Genomic DNA, 15418 nt, shown 5'->3' on the forward strand with positions numbered 1-15418 from the left:
AATTTATATAATTATATAATATCTTAATCTTAATTAATATAAATTAAATGGAAATCAAATTAAATACAATTTATTGTGTAACCAAAATACTAATAATGCCCAGAAGAAAAAAAAATTTAGCGTGTGACTTTTAATTATAAACAAGCCCGAAATACACTGGGACTCTTAATTTGAAATGTCTACACAATTGCGGGCTGATTCTTCAGATTATTAAAACTGTCTAAAACATTTTATTTAAAGGTCATAAAGTAGACATTGTCATAATTCATCAACTTGAGTTCATTAGCAATCGCTTGGCATAAATTTGCGCTTTCCGTTGATTGAGAATCACTTTGAAGCAGACTGAAGCATTGTTGCGCGAGCTTGTAGAATGTACACAGCGCCGCCTTGTGATTTTGCAACATGCAGCGCTCTTTGTGAAATATCCACCACGTCACTGCAGCGAGGGGAAATTTTTCTCCAGTTTATCGATTGCGGATGGTTTCATTATCTTGGGTGGATACAAAAGTATACGAGGATGAAAATTAATAAAGCATAAATGTGTCTCCAAATATACTTGGGCGGACGTTAATAAACCTGGGCGGCCCACCCAAGTAAAGTCTATGTGTGGGAAGCACTGGGATTTCAATTCAACCAATGAGAAAGGCAGAATCAGCACAGAATGGTTGAAGAGGTGAAGAGGTCAAGTCAGGTATTACAATAAATGCTTTTTTGTTTTTTTGTTTATTTAACAAAAGTTATTTTAACTATAGTCATTTTGAGAAAACTTTTCTAATCTTGACAAAACATTGTCGGAAAGGTCTGAATCTCAAGCTTCCATATTCGGCATCTGTTTTGTGATAGAAGTGATATTTGGACAGAAATGTATTAATTTGTTACAAGAGAATGCATAAAAATGGAAAGTGGATGACACTCGGTGGCTATTTTTGGTACAACGCTTAAAATCTCATGGGAACTTTAATTTTTGTGATATCAACTTCAAATTTGGAACAACTTGGTTAGATATATAGCTTTTATTTTATAATCCATTTTAGAGTAAAAATTATTTTGTAAAATATACATTTCATATAAAATAAAAAAAATTGTACAGTACATTTGATTTACAGTCAATTTAAACTTCTATAACTTTTTCATTCTTTAATTTTTTTTTTAAAGTGCTTTCATTTCAGCGACAATCTGCTGATTTAAGTTTGGGGGGTGACCATTAAGGAGTTAAGAGATCTATAATTTATTAACAAATGATACACAGTGTCTAGATATTTCCTATCTCTAGGGAATTAACTTGCATAAAGCCAAAAAATCAAATCATCTGTCATAGGCACAATTTGTTCCAGGGCTGCAACTGACATTTATTTGCATAACTGACAAATCTGTTGATAATTTCTTTGATTAATTGGATTTAAAAAGCCAAATTTTGATAGCTGTATTTTATTTAAAAACCACATCCTGCCCAGTGTTGCCCTCAAAACAATGGTTTACAAACAAAACTAAAAGCGAATTGATGACTTTGTGTTTGTATTTGTATCTGACATTTTGTCTGCCATTGTTTAGATTTGCTAAACATCAGGATGCTTGACAGCCGAAACGGTATTTACCGGGAATGTGGGAACAAATGATCTGGCATCATTTTTGACGGCGCAGCCAGCAATTACATCAGCATGGGGTTCCTGTTGTGAAGAGGAAGAGTCTCTAGTCGTGTAGAGTTTCCTTCCATGATAGCTGTTCTTGAATGAGTTCTGGAGCAGGGAAAGCGGCTAATGAGAACGAGCTCTACACAAAGATCAGATACAGACCCATCGGCCCGGAGGACACTGGGAATGTGTGGAAAAGGGTCTCAGCATTTCTCTGGGACTGACATCACGAGTCTCTGAGTCCAGTGGCGTCTCCAGACAGACGGGAACCTGGGCTGATCTGCAGTCCAGAAGTGAGGCGGCCAGCTTATATGAAATGGTCTCTGAACTTTCCAGTCACAAGAATGAGAGAAGGGCTGAATATGACGGAGATATGATTGTGTATAAAGTCCAGCCAGAAAGAGCAAAACCCAGTGGAGGTCTGAAATGATTCACAGCATACAGACGTTAATGCGAGTCTGAAGCTCTGCTCCGTTAATATAATCACTTGTTTCATTTCAATTGTGAGTGTAAAGGAGAAGGTCTGAGAACTAAACCACCTCAAAATTGCGACCATTTTGGTCACATATGCTCCCGAAATTTAGTCTGTGCGACCTCAAAATATATTTGGGAACATTCGTGCGAGTGCAAATAATTCTTGTGGTGCGGAACCAGCTGGTTTTTGCTCCAAACACGATCGGCAATCATTTTTTTGTTTTATTTAGGCCGATCTGTTCATGATGCACAAAATATAAGAATAAAAATATATTGAACTGGGGTGGGGGTTTAATGTATCTCTAAAGAGAACTGATTTGTCTTCAGAAAAGTTTTGAAGGCATTTTCTTTTCCTCTTATCTCAGTATAAAAGTAGTATTTATAAGCGTAGCGCTGCTGTGTACAGCTGTTACCACGTAATCACTATATAGCTGTTGTTTCATAAGCGCCACCTACTGTCAGAGAGTGAATTGCAGGTTGTTGTTTTTTCTTATGTAGCATAATTTCACAAATCTAAAAGCCAGACCATTGTGTTTTTACTTTAAATCCTATCATTAAACCTAATTTAAATAAAAAGCAACTGCTCATTCTACATTTGTGTAGCATCTTTGTTCGGTTCATAATTGAAATGCAGTGGTGCTTCTGATTTCAAATGGCTACGGAATTTTTGTTCAAGACCAGTTTGGCCTGTTATAGAGCAAATAAACTACAAATAAATGTGTTTAAAAAAAATGCAACTGCTATTGTCCCATTTGATATTCCATATTATTCGCCCCATTCGACTGTTAAAAAACAAAACAAAACAAAAAACAGAATTGACCATGAAAAAAAAAAAATATATATATATATATACATACATACATACATACACACACACATTATAATATAATATATATGTATATACATACACACATTATAATATAAAATATAAAAAAATAAATAATCACACATACGCCGGGTTATTTGGCAAAAAAAACATATTATTTGAAAATGATTTTTCTTGAAACTAACTAGTAATGTATTTGCCATTGCCATTAGTCCTCGACAGACTCAGACTACAGATTATGGTGGGCTATTTGAAACTGCAATCCCAAGAAAGGTTACTCACTACAATTTAGTGCAAACACATGTAATATTTAGGATGCTTTTAATATCAAGTTTTGCCTGTTAGCTTTGTCCTTGACAGTGTACAAGACAACCTACAAACTAAAACATGAAATTGCTGAAATTGGTTTGCTCAAAAGAAATAATGGTAATGATTATACATTTTAAATACTAGCTAATTTTACACAAATTTACAAGCGGTTGAGAGATTTTTGTGATTTTAACATGTAAACAAAGCATTCTGGTGCACTCTGACAAGAAAGTAAATGGAAAAACAAAATCAAAAACAAAATTTGCTTCAAGAAAAAAACAAACATTTATTGACAGTAGGAACTGACACAAATTTCATAATTGGATTCGATTTTGATTTAGAAGCATGCGTTTTGATTACCTTTAATTCAATATTGATTAATTTGGGGCCTATCAGGTAAATTACATGTCAAATTTAATACATGTGGCATGATACGGAATTTGGTAAGTTGTTCTTATCTTTCAACATACCAGAGGATGTTTATTCATGTTTATTTCGTGTTGTAACTAGTATGATGATAGGTTCATGTGCCCTCTGCATGAACTGAAGCGCTACAGCGATCTGTCATGGCACAGAGAAAGCTGTGTTCCTCTCATACCACTGGTAGGCGAACTAATGAACTCGAACTTAATATAAACAATTTTTTTTTTTAACGTAGGTCTGTCATTTTTTTCCGCAGCCAAACGGCAAGCACCGGAGATCAATTGAGTTGATCCATCCACCTCACAGGTATGGCATATCAAGATGCTGATTAGACAAAAATAAATATGAGTGACTATGAGAAATATGAGTGACTTGCGCTCTTTTTAATGTCATAATTTGTAATATTCGTGTTGTTTTATGTTTATATGGATAATTTTCTCATCCTATTTTTTTGAGGAGGCACTGCCTCCCTTGCCTCCTTGAGATCTAGGTCATCATTTATCATTTATACATATACATCATTTATCTCCCTCATCTTTCTGAATGAATAGTAACGCATAGACATTTCAAAATAAGAGTCCCAGGCTTGTTTATACTTAAAAGTCCGGCATTATGCATAAAGCTATTTTTTCCTGGTAATTATTTATATTTTGTTTAAATGGTTAACTGTATCTTGCATTTGATTCAACGTAAACTCTTGTGGCTTTTGTCTGGGCCATCCCTCACAGGAAGAAAAGACTATTTCCTTATAAGAATACCTAAAAAAAAAAAAAAAACACGAAACCTCCAAGACGTTCAAAACCTTACATTGCAGTTGCTTAGGTTTTCAAGGTGGTGGTCATGATGTTGTCATGCAAATACTCATTTTTTTCAGAGTGCTTTATGTGGTTGCTAGGGTGATGTAGGCAGTTGCTAGGGCATTGCTAGGGTGATCTATGTGTTTCTTCCTATCTGGTGTTCAAGAGACCTGCATTAATTGAACGTCGAAAGGGTTTTCTCATTTGCTCAGACAAAAGCAAGGGTTGGAGAGGCAGGTTTTGTGAAAGAGGGGGAGGTGACAGATGTAGAAACATGAAGCACATTTCTCAGAGATGAGCTCATAGAGAATCATTTATATAATCCACTCTAAGTTAGCTGACGCACACCATCTCTCGCTGTCATTAAAAACACTCTTTCCAAACTGAACGAGGGGTGATGTCTGCAGTGCTTTGCATGAGACGCGTTTATTTCAACGTGAAGTATTTAATTAAACAAGGGCGTCTGCAGGGTTTCAGCATGAGTCCAGGAATGGAAACATGATCCAGGTGTGCAGGCCGCTGGGAAATCACAACAGGCCTGACGTCACTCAAATCTCACACACACACACACACACACACACACACACACACACACACACACACACACACACACACACACACACACACACATCAGTTAGTCTTCTGTCCGAGACCCAACTGAACTCCAGCCGTTAGCATGAGTACTAGTTTAGTCCACCAGCTGTAGGTCAGATCACAGAATTAATATTAATATGTTTTATTGTGTAATATGTTTTAATATGTAATATTAATATTTAATATGTTGACATTAACTGAATAATTTGAGAGATTTATTGCATCATCCATCAGGTTTTTCACGCTTTATACTTTTTCATAATCTTCACAATGATCCACAATACACAGATCCAACACACTGATATACATCTGATATTCTCTCTAAACTGTTTATGTCCACTTAAGACAATCAACTGTACTTTACTTGCCAAAGCGGACGGTTTTTGACCGTTCAAGTGCAAAAAGACACGAAAGAGAGCTCAATTCAGTACTTGTCAGGGACTGACACACTTATCATTGAGGTATTATTATAGTTTCGTTTAAAATTTTTAGATTTGAATTTTAGTTTTTCTGCTTTCATTGTAATTTTAGAAATTTCATTTAGATTTTCAAGTAATGAAGATTTTTATGGTTTTAGGTTTAGTTAACTATAATAACCCTTATACTTCTAAAATATATTGAATAATGTGTCAAATAATATTCTTAGTCTTTCCTTCCTGTGACAAGATACAGAGGTTTACTATGAATTAAATAGAAATTAAATTAAATTAAATTAAATACAGTTTATTGTGTAAACAAAATAACAATAATGACTAGGAAAAAATAATAATTATAAACCATTCCGAAATACACTGTGACTCTTATTCTGAAATGTCTGTTCAGATGAGGGAGATAAAATATGCATTCTTACAACCGTCTAAAACATATTACCATAACAACATTTAGTAAACATTGTCATAACTCATCAACATTAGCTTATAAGCAATCGCTTGGCATAAATGTTTGCTATTCATTAATTGCGAAGCAGTCTGAAGTGCTGCTGGCGAGCCTGTAGAGGGCGCAACAGCGTCTCGTTTCCCGCGGTTAGATCAGCACATTAAGGCCTGTACACACCGGGATGAATATCGCACACGTTTATCGCCAGCATTTTTCGAGACGTTTTTTGTGTTCACACCCAAGCGATTTTCACTACACAGAGTGGACGTACAAATTCACTTCCTGACAGTATGTGGAGCTTGTGCTTGTGCTCAGGGAGTTGGCCACATTCATTTACATGGTATACTGATACACGACCTAGGAAGCTAGAGAGCTGTTTGAGATGCAGGGATAGTTTGTAGGGGTCTTCGTGGTCTACTTACTTTTTCTTCGCCGTCTTGTATGCTTGGCAAGACCGATTTGTGCTTGAGCGCCACCAAGTCGTGTTTTACTGTAACTTCAGCAGCTCCAGGCAATCTCATTGGTCGGCCAGGTTTTAACGCGGTGCGTCAAACCAAAAAAAACAAACCTGAGGCATTTTTTTAAAAAAATGACGCTTTTACACCTTGCGTTTTTCACGTCGTGTTTGTTTAGTCACGAGGCGTTAAACGTCGGCGATAATCGCGTGCGATATTCGTCCTGGTGTGTACAGGCCTTTACACTTCAAATGTGCCCATCTTCCAGACAGGACAGCAGTCCTGACTGGATATCTTCCCAAATCGTCCCTCTCTATCATTTTCATCTCTTTTTTAATTGTTGATGAAAATTAGAGTAGATTTAATCATAGTTTTAGTCATTCAAAACGCATTTTTATTTAGTCATCGTCTCGTTTTCGTCCGTGAACAAATGTCGTTGGTGAAAATTATGACAAATATTCACCCACCCATCACAGAAAACTTTTGCCATTTTTTACATTTTCAAAAAAAACATCATTAAGCATGATTATTAATCCATTTCCCCTATTCGGACTGCTGGCTGCATGGGCGTAGACTATGCGGGGGACAGGGGGGACGTGTTCCCCGCACTTTTAATAAAACGTAAATTCATCCCCGCACTTTTTTTCTGGCAGGTGTTTTCACATTGAGGCCAATGTGAATAAATCTTGATTTAAGTTCAAAAAGACAAGATGGTCTATGCGTGACCTGTCGTTTTATTCTTATCTAAAATGAGGCAATATAAACATTATGGAGCGCTCACTCTTGTGTAATATATGTTTCATATGGAAGCCAGAGGGCGCTCTCTTGCAGAAAGTTAAAATTAAAATAGCTGTTTTGATATGTGAATATGTAATTTATTCCTGTGATCAAAGCTGAATTTTCAGCATCATTACTCCAGTCTTCAGTGTCACATGATCCTTCAGAAATCATTCTAATATGATGATTTGATGCTCAATAAACATTTATGATTATTAGAAATGTTGAAAACAGTTGCTTGAAATTGTTGTGGAAAACATGATAACAATATTTAATTTTTCTGGATTCTTTGATAGTTTATAGAAATGAACAGCATTTATTTGCATTTATTACATTATTAAATAGTAATGAATAAAAGTATTAATTTCTCTCTTTTTTAATCTTACCACAAATTTGATTTGTATCATGATTTCCACTAAAATATGAAGCAGCACAACTGTTTTTTAACATTTCTAATAATCAGGAATGTTTCTTGAGCAGGAAATCATCATATTAGAATGATTTCTGAAGGATCACGTGACACTGAAGACTGGAGTAACGATGCTGAAAATTCAGCTTTGATCACAATATATTGTGCATTTTACAATATATTCACATAGAAAACAGCTATTTTAAATTGTAATAGTATTTCACAATATTACTGTTTTTATGGCATTTTTTAAAAATAAATAAATCCAGCCTTGGTGAGCAGAAGAGACTTCTTTCTAAAACATTAAACAATTGTAATGTTCCCAAACTTTTGATAGGTACTGTATTTTCTGCCTTATTCTTTGATAATTTATTTTTATAAAATAACTTAATGCTCAAGTGTTTGTAGTACATATATTTTATGCTAATTTTATGATTTAAGAGGGAAAAAATAGATATTGACTATTGGCCAGCAGTTAATTTCTAATTAAAAGCAAGAGATGAGATAAAAAAAATTAAATCTATCAATTAGACAAAGGTCAGATAAAAACTGGCATTACACCCGACATCTCTGTCCCCCTCACTTCTGAAATGATGGCTACGCCCCTGGCTGGTCCCTACAATGTAGGTGATCTCAGGTTTTACTATCCTTGTGGGGTGCAGTGTAATATAAACCTGCACACACTTGCGTGGACAGACTCACATTTTCACACACACACACAAAAAAACAAACACACACACACAGAGAGTAATCTGCATGACTCCATAATGAGAGACAGAGTAAGGAATGTACACGCCGCATTCTTGTCTTGTCCTGTTCAGTCGGTGTTACTGTCGTTTAAGCTACACATCACTGAAACAAACAATATTGAAGCACTCGCATTCTCATAAACAATTAAACAATAATCCCTCGTTATGAATCAATCATGGAACATCATGGAATAAACCATGAGTGCGATTTAAAGTTGAAGGTGCTGTGATTTTTTTGGTGAAATGACTGTATTGCAGGGCTCCAGAATGCACCTTAAATGGTCGCAGAGTTAGAGTTAGAGCACCAAAATATGAATGGGTAGGGGAAAATATCACACACAAAACCAACGACAAAAGAACTAGCGCTGATGAAAGCCGACTGTGTTGTCGCCTTGCGTCGGAGCAAAAAAGCTGCATTTGAACAGCTGCTCCTGCGTAAAGGAGAAACTGCTTATTTCTTCATATAAATGTGTCTATATTCGTCATTGAAAGGGGAAACCGGCTCTGCAGACTGCAGATACACATGCTCATCAGATCAATTTAAGGTCATAAAAAGTCTTCAGTACTAACAAGAGTATTAATTATAATTTTAAGGCATCTTACATTTTGTGAATGGAAAAACAAATCGTGATACTCCCTAAAGTGATTATTAACATTAATTTAATTAAATAATTGTGAGCGCTTCATGTTTTAAAGTCAAAAGATGGTTCTGTTGTGCTTCTTCAGGCTCTCGCAACAGATTGTTTATGAACTAATGCTGATCAATTATGCCAAAGTTTACTTTATATTGTAATGTGTTGTAAACGGTTGTAACAACGTAATTTTTTTATCTTCCTCATCTGAACTTGAATGAGCAGCAAAAGTAAAGAACATACATTTCAAAATTTCGGCCTGTTCATTAATCAAAATCAAGTAGTGTGTATATCAATTTCCCCTGTTATTTGGTTGCACAAACCAAATTTAATATATTTATACATTTATTTTCATATATTTATACTTATTTTAATTTGATTCAAAGTAAACTGTTATAGTTTCAGGAAGGAAAGACTAAGAACATTATTTGACACACATTATTCAATATAAAGATTTTACTAACATCAGGGTTATTATAGTTAGCTAAAACCATTTAAAAAAAAAAACCTTTTCATTGCTTGAAATAAATGTTAATACTGAAATAAAAATGGATACAAACTAAACAGACATGTTTAAAAACAACAACAAAAAAGAAAAATTAAAGCAAAAAACAAAAATCTAATCGGATTCAAAATATTAAAAAAAACTATAATAGTATCAAGTGAAAATAGTGACAATGAAAAATAATGTTTTGTTTCATGAAATCGTGTATATAGTAAAAATGATAATAAAATAGGCCAATATAATTTACTTCAATGCAACGAAAATTAATATTAATAATATTTATATATTTATAATAATATTTATATATCATAATATATTTACTTTAATGCTGTGAAAATTAATACATAATTGTTAATATAATATTTCATATTTCAAAATGTTTACGTAATATATGTGCGTGTTCTGTGTATAATAATTATGTATATATAAATACACACACATTCATGTATATATTTAAGAAAAATTTTATATTTATACACACACATATATATTACGTAAACACAGACTTTTATTTTGCAAACGATTAATCGCGATTAATCGTTGGAGCCCTAGATGGAAGACTTTTGATTTCCTTCATTTGGATGGCAGAATGTGACTGAAATGTAGTTATTGCAGTTCTCTCTGGATGATCACAATCAGACGATTAATCAGAATTCACTTCCGTGTCGCACACACACTCTTGTAAGCACTACTTTCTTATGCCAGCCAACAGTCAAAGCTGATATTACTGATGTACCAATCCACAACTAATGTGGTGAAGTCGAACTGAACTTGCAGGCCGACAAACACATGCAGCTACAGGATGAAGAACAACAAACAATCATATGCGACCTGTAAGATCATCACACCAGTTATTCTTACACCGAACAGAAGAGCAGATCCAGACAAACCGCAGCTGCTCTATAAGGTCACATCATCACTCTAATGAACAGCATCAGTACAGCACAAACTCTTTTCTGACCCTCTGTAAGAACCCAGAGCACTCGCACGCATAACCAGCCGAGAGAGAAGCGCGCTGACAGGTCGCCACATGCCTGCGCTGTCTGAGCGCGTCGGTCTGATGTGAACCACAGCCTCATCACTCATACACATGCACGAACACTGTCACACGTTCATGTGTCTATATTCACACTCATCAGTTTAGCTGATGATTTTCCCGAGGTGTCTGTATGTCACTAGCCTTGGATTGATTAGACTAGACTGGGATTGAAGCAGCAAGCTTCTAGTTCAGGGATGGGCAGCTTCGGTCCTGGAGGGTCACGGTCTCCAACCCTAATCAAAAACACCTGAACAAGCTAATCAATGCCTTCTGGATTAGAGGAAAGCTACAGACAGGTGAGTTATCAGAACCAAAGCTGCCCATCCCTGAACAAGTTAAAGCCTTAACCAGCAGTACACAACAATCCAGACCCTTCAGGTGGCATTTTGACCAATATGATCTGTTCAAAGGTCAATACCGATAACTTATGCAAGGATGCATTAAATTGATCAAAATACATTTATAATGTTAGAAAATATTTCTATTTCCAATAAATGCTGTTCTTTAGAACTTTTTATCCATCAAATAATCCTGTAAAATAAAATGTATCACAGTTTCCACAATAATCTGTAGCAGCACAACTGTTTTCATCATTGATAATAATCATGAATGTTTCTTGAGCAGCAAATCATCATATCAGAATGATTTCTGAAGGATCATGTGACACTGTTGACTGGAGTAATGATGCGGAAAATTCAGCTTTGATCACAGGAATAAATTACACTTTACTAAATATTCACATAGAAAACAGCTCAGGGCTTGATATTAATACTTGTCATGAGCTTTTCTTTGGACAGGTAAATCGGTCATTCACTTAAAAAAAGTTGCTTTTCCATATATATTTACCCCGAGGGCATTTTTTTTCCTGCAAATCTTATTAATTGTATGCTTCATCATTCATTTTAAATTCTTAAATATGATCCATAAATTCAATTACAACAATAAGACACTGTAGGGCTGTTACCAATCAAATTACAACAACATTAACTAATGTTATGAGATTGTTTTAAATATGTTTTGAAAACACAGGGCTGCGCGATATTGGAAAAAAATGACATTGTGATATAGTGTTTTTCAGCTGAAAGAATTCATCATTCAAGGATGATTGGGGTGATTTTGTAGGCGAGTGAATACACATAGAAAATAATGAACAAATTACAAGCATAGAAAAATATAATAAAACAGACACAAATTAAATAAATAGGGCTTTATGTTTTTCAGGTAAGTCTAACAGTATTGAGGTACAGAAACTGAATAAGCAAATGTAAAATAACACTGCACAGTCTTCACTGTATGAATTACATATAATTAATCTGTATTGAAACTACAAAAGTGATTTTTATCTTTGTCTTTTGTTTGAATAACATTCATGAAACAGAAATCAGCAGGAATATTAGGCTGCTGTCACTTTAAGACCGAATGCGCAGATCCAAAATACTGTTACATCCAGTTTACATTCTCGATTGTTTTGTTCACCTAAGCCATAAGCAACTGTGTTTACAAGTATGTTTTACACACATTTTGACATTTTTTTTTGCATTTGTGTGTCCATTTTATGCACAAATAGACAAGGAAGAGAACGGCATTCTGTGTTCACTGCGCGACAGTGTGCGCATTCAGAATTGAGTTCTCTTTAGCATCTCTGTGCGCCCATATGGTTTAAAATCGCTTGAAAGTTTAAACTGACAGGAACTAAAACGTGCAAATGATAAACTTTCATTGTATGATGGTCAAACTTTGCAATTAATCCAAGAATCACATGCATTTTGAACTGTGGTGTCTGGTGCGCACGGATTAACAATCCCTATACTTGACATCGCACATTCTGCGATGTGACTATCCCGAATGAACACATCGCAATTTCGATGCTAATACGAAATATTGTGCAGCACTAATACAAATAAGAAATGTTAGGGAAAAAAATGATACTTTTAAACATGAAACTAAACTGCCAGTAGGTGGCGGCAGCCGACCGTCATAATGAGTGAGTCATTAGCCCCTTTCACAGATTACGATGATCCAAGGAAATTGCCAAAAAATTGCAAGAGTGCCTTCTGTGTGAACACAATGTCCTGGGATTGATTCCGGGATTCCGGGATGAACAAAAGCCGTAATCAATGCCGCAAGAGGTGTGTCGTAGTGAGGACACTAAAGCTGAGATCGTTCGCCAGCATATGGCGCATGGTTTCACGAGAGAGATCATAAGCAAACTTATGTCACTTAAATCACAGATGTCACGTGTCTTTACGGCATGTGTGTGAACGCACACACAGATTCCAGAAAATCACTGGCAGTGTGAATGAACCAAAATCAAACAATCCCAGGACACATTTTCTGGAATCACTGTGTGAAAGGGGCTATTGAGTCATTTAGACGATTCATTCAAACAGCTGATTCATTCAAGAATGAGTTTATGAACGAGTCATTGAATCTTTGACTCAACCAATTCGTTCAAAATGCTGAATCGAATATTGCATCTAAAATGTAAGTTACTTAAATGTTAACTACTTGTTTATTAACTGTCATATGAAATCAGTGTCACATTTTCAATCGTGATGGTATTCAGGAAGCTGTGTGATGTTCCTTAAAGGGATACTCCACCGTTTTTTAATATTAAACTATGTTATTCCCTTAACTAAGATGATTGATACATACCTCTCTCGTCTCAGTGCGTGCACTAAATCGCTCTGTCTCGCGGCGAAACTTTATTAGCACTTAGCTTAGCCCAATTCATTCAATAGGGGCCAAGCAGAGAAGCTAATCTAGATTTAATTTTTTTGCTAAATCGCCCAGCCCTAGTCAGTACATTCTTGTTTCCCTAGTTTATTTTTTGTTATTGATGCTGGTCGGGCTAGAAAAAATTATCTTTCACTTGCTTCTTTAAAAAAAAATCCACTTGTCTCTGACAAGCGTTCATGTCGAGCTCTAATATTTCACATTTTTTACTGTATTTTGGATCAAATAAATGCAGCCTTGGTGATCAGGAGAGTCTCTTTTTTTAAAAAACATGAACAAATCTTAGCAACCCCAAACCTCTGAACGATAGTGCATCCTAAATTAAACATCCAAACACAGACAGCGTTCAGTAGCTTATCAGCCTGATGATGCTGAACTCAAACAGGCCAGGTTTATCTACCGCTGTTGGGACAATCCTCACGTTCAAGGAAAGAAACCTGTGGACGGCTGAGTCATGTGACCTGAACATATGCACCACTGCAAACGTATGAAGGTGGACTCACCGTGAACGGTGAACACATTGCAGTGCTGCGCTCCCTGCCGTGATGTCTCCCTCTTCCCCGCGCCCTTGATGAAGGGCAGCGCCGGCAGACTCGGTCTCCTCTGGTCCCCGACTAACTTCCCTGGCTGCTGCCCCATAAGGGCAGGATGCCAGGCCGCGGCCGGACACACAGCGGATGTGGATCACGGTCCAGACGTGCTGGGATGAAGCGTGTCAGTGAAGAAGTCCAGCAGCCGCGTGCTCTTCTGTGCCGGTCATGCATCGACGGCTGGATGCGTGTGCGAGTCTGATTTCAGAGCAGATCACTGATTTAAAAGCTTAAAGTGCATAAGAGTTCAAATACAAAAGCAGGCACTGTGGGATGAATAATATTAATGTCATTCTCACATGTCAGACGAGGAGGACGTAACATCTGTCTTCAGGGTCAACGCATGAGGATGATGATGACCTTCACTGAAATCTCCACATGATTAACACTGTCACAACACAAAGGCTGAGTAGGGTAGTGTTGATGAGCTGTCAATCATAGTGACGTCACATTAATATGAATGTTTTTGATTACAGCACATCAGACATGTCAATAATTAGTTCAGATATGCTGATGTGCATTAAACTGCAGTCAATTATCATCGTTTTTATCATCAACGAATGATAAAAACTTTTGAAAGTAGATTTTCGGTAACGGTAGTGATTGTCAGACTACTTTTGTAGTGTCATTCAGTAGTTATTATTACACTTAGTAATAACTATTATTTAGTTACAATTATTTACATCTGTATCAGCTGTAAACCGACGTAAATAACGTACTTTCTCGAAATTAAACGACTTCTGATGAGATTTCGGCTAATTAAACACATGTAGGTAGTTTGAACTCTCACAGAAACTGTTTTATTCACATTAAACTCGTGTAACTTTTACTTGTAGTGTATAGTTCGAGTTTGTTGTAGTTGTAGTTAAAGTCTCTCGTCACTTCCGCGTGCAGCTCTCACTCTCTCGCGCTCCTCAGGCGAACATAAAAGCTTTCCGCGCCGTCTTTATGTCTCTCCTGTCGGACTCGTTTCCTCATCGAACATTCGCTGGATTCTTCCGCAGTTTTTTTAGTGTCGATTCTCGTCATGTCTTCTTTTTATTTCATAACTTTCAGCACTTTTCTTGGAGTCGCTCGTCGTCGCAGGAACCGCCATATTCGCGCACGCGAGCTGAGCTCGTGACGTCACACGCCGCTCTCTTCCGCCAACAACCGCTTTTGTTTTTAATACACTATTATACTTTTTTTTTTTTGTCTCTACATCTCCCAGGCGCGTTTTTATTCACTTATATTGTAGTTGTTTTTGTTTACTTTCTCTTTCCTTGATTTATGGATAATTGTATGTTGTTAAATTCTTGCAATTGAATAAATGTGTAATAGTGTACCTTCAAAAGTTGTTTCATTCTTTAATCAATGCTTAAAAAACAAACTTTTAGTTTGAAAAATAAGATTGTTTTTTTTTTTGTTTACCCTGATGTAGCCCAGTAATTCTTTAAAACCATTTTAAAAAATCAAATCAGTTCCAAACTCTTTAATATCAGATTTCTGATAATTATTAAAAACTAACTGCTTTAAGTGTGATAACTACTAAAGTTGAACGGTAAAACAAACATTAAAAAAGTGCATAATGATGCAACTGACCACTTTCTTTATAAA

At 35.9% G+C, this 15418-nt stretch overlaps 1 protein-coding gene across 2 annotated transcripts in view; it reads right to left on the reverse strand.

Annotated features, from left to right (window-relative positions):
- abl1 (c-abl oncogene 1, non-receptor tyrosine kinase) overlaps window positions 1-14954 on the reverse strand; it is a 32946-nt gene extending 17992 nt beyond the window's left edge. The window contains exons 1-2 of one of the 2 annotated variants that reach the window (XM_067405835.1): window positions 14122-14954; window positions 13736-14020 (exon numbers count right to left, since the gene is read on the reverse strand). In XM_067405835.1, coding sequence (XP_067261936.1) covers window positions 13736-13871 — 136 coding nt within the window. In that variant the 5' untranslated portion in view covers window positions 13872-14020; window positions 14122-14954. Of the gene's footprint in view, window positions 1-13735; window positions 14040-14121 lie in introns of both variants that reach the window. The other variant, XM_067405836.1, reaches the window with a different exon arrangement.
- Between the last annotated feature and the right edge of the window lie 464 nt (window positions 14955-15418).

This window comes from Chanodichthys erythropterus, chromosome 13 (genome assembly GCF_024489055.1).
Source record: "Chanodichthys erythropterus isolate Z2021 chromosome 13, ASM2448905v1, whole genome shotgun sequence".
In the NCBI taxonomy this organism is placed as follows: Eukaryota; Metazoa; Chordata; class Actinopteri; order Cypriniformes; family Xenocyprididae; genus Chanodichthys; species Chanodichthys erythropterus.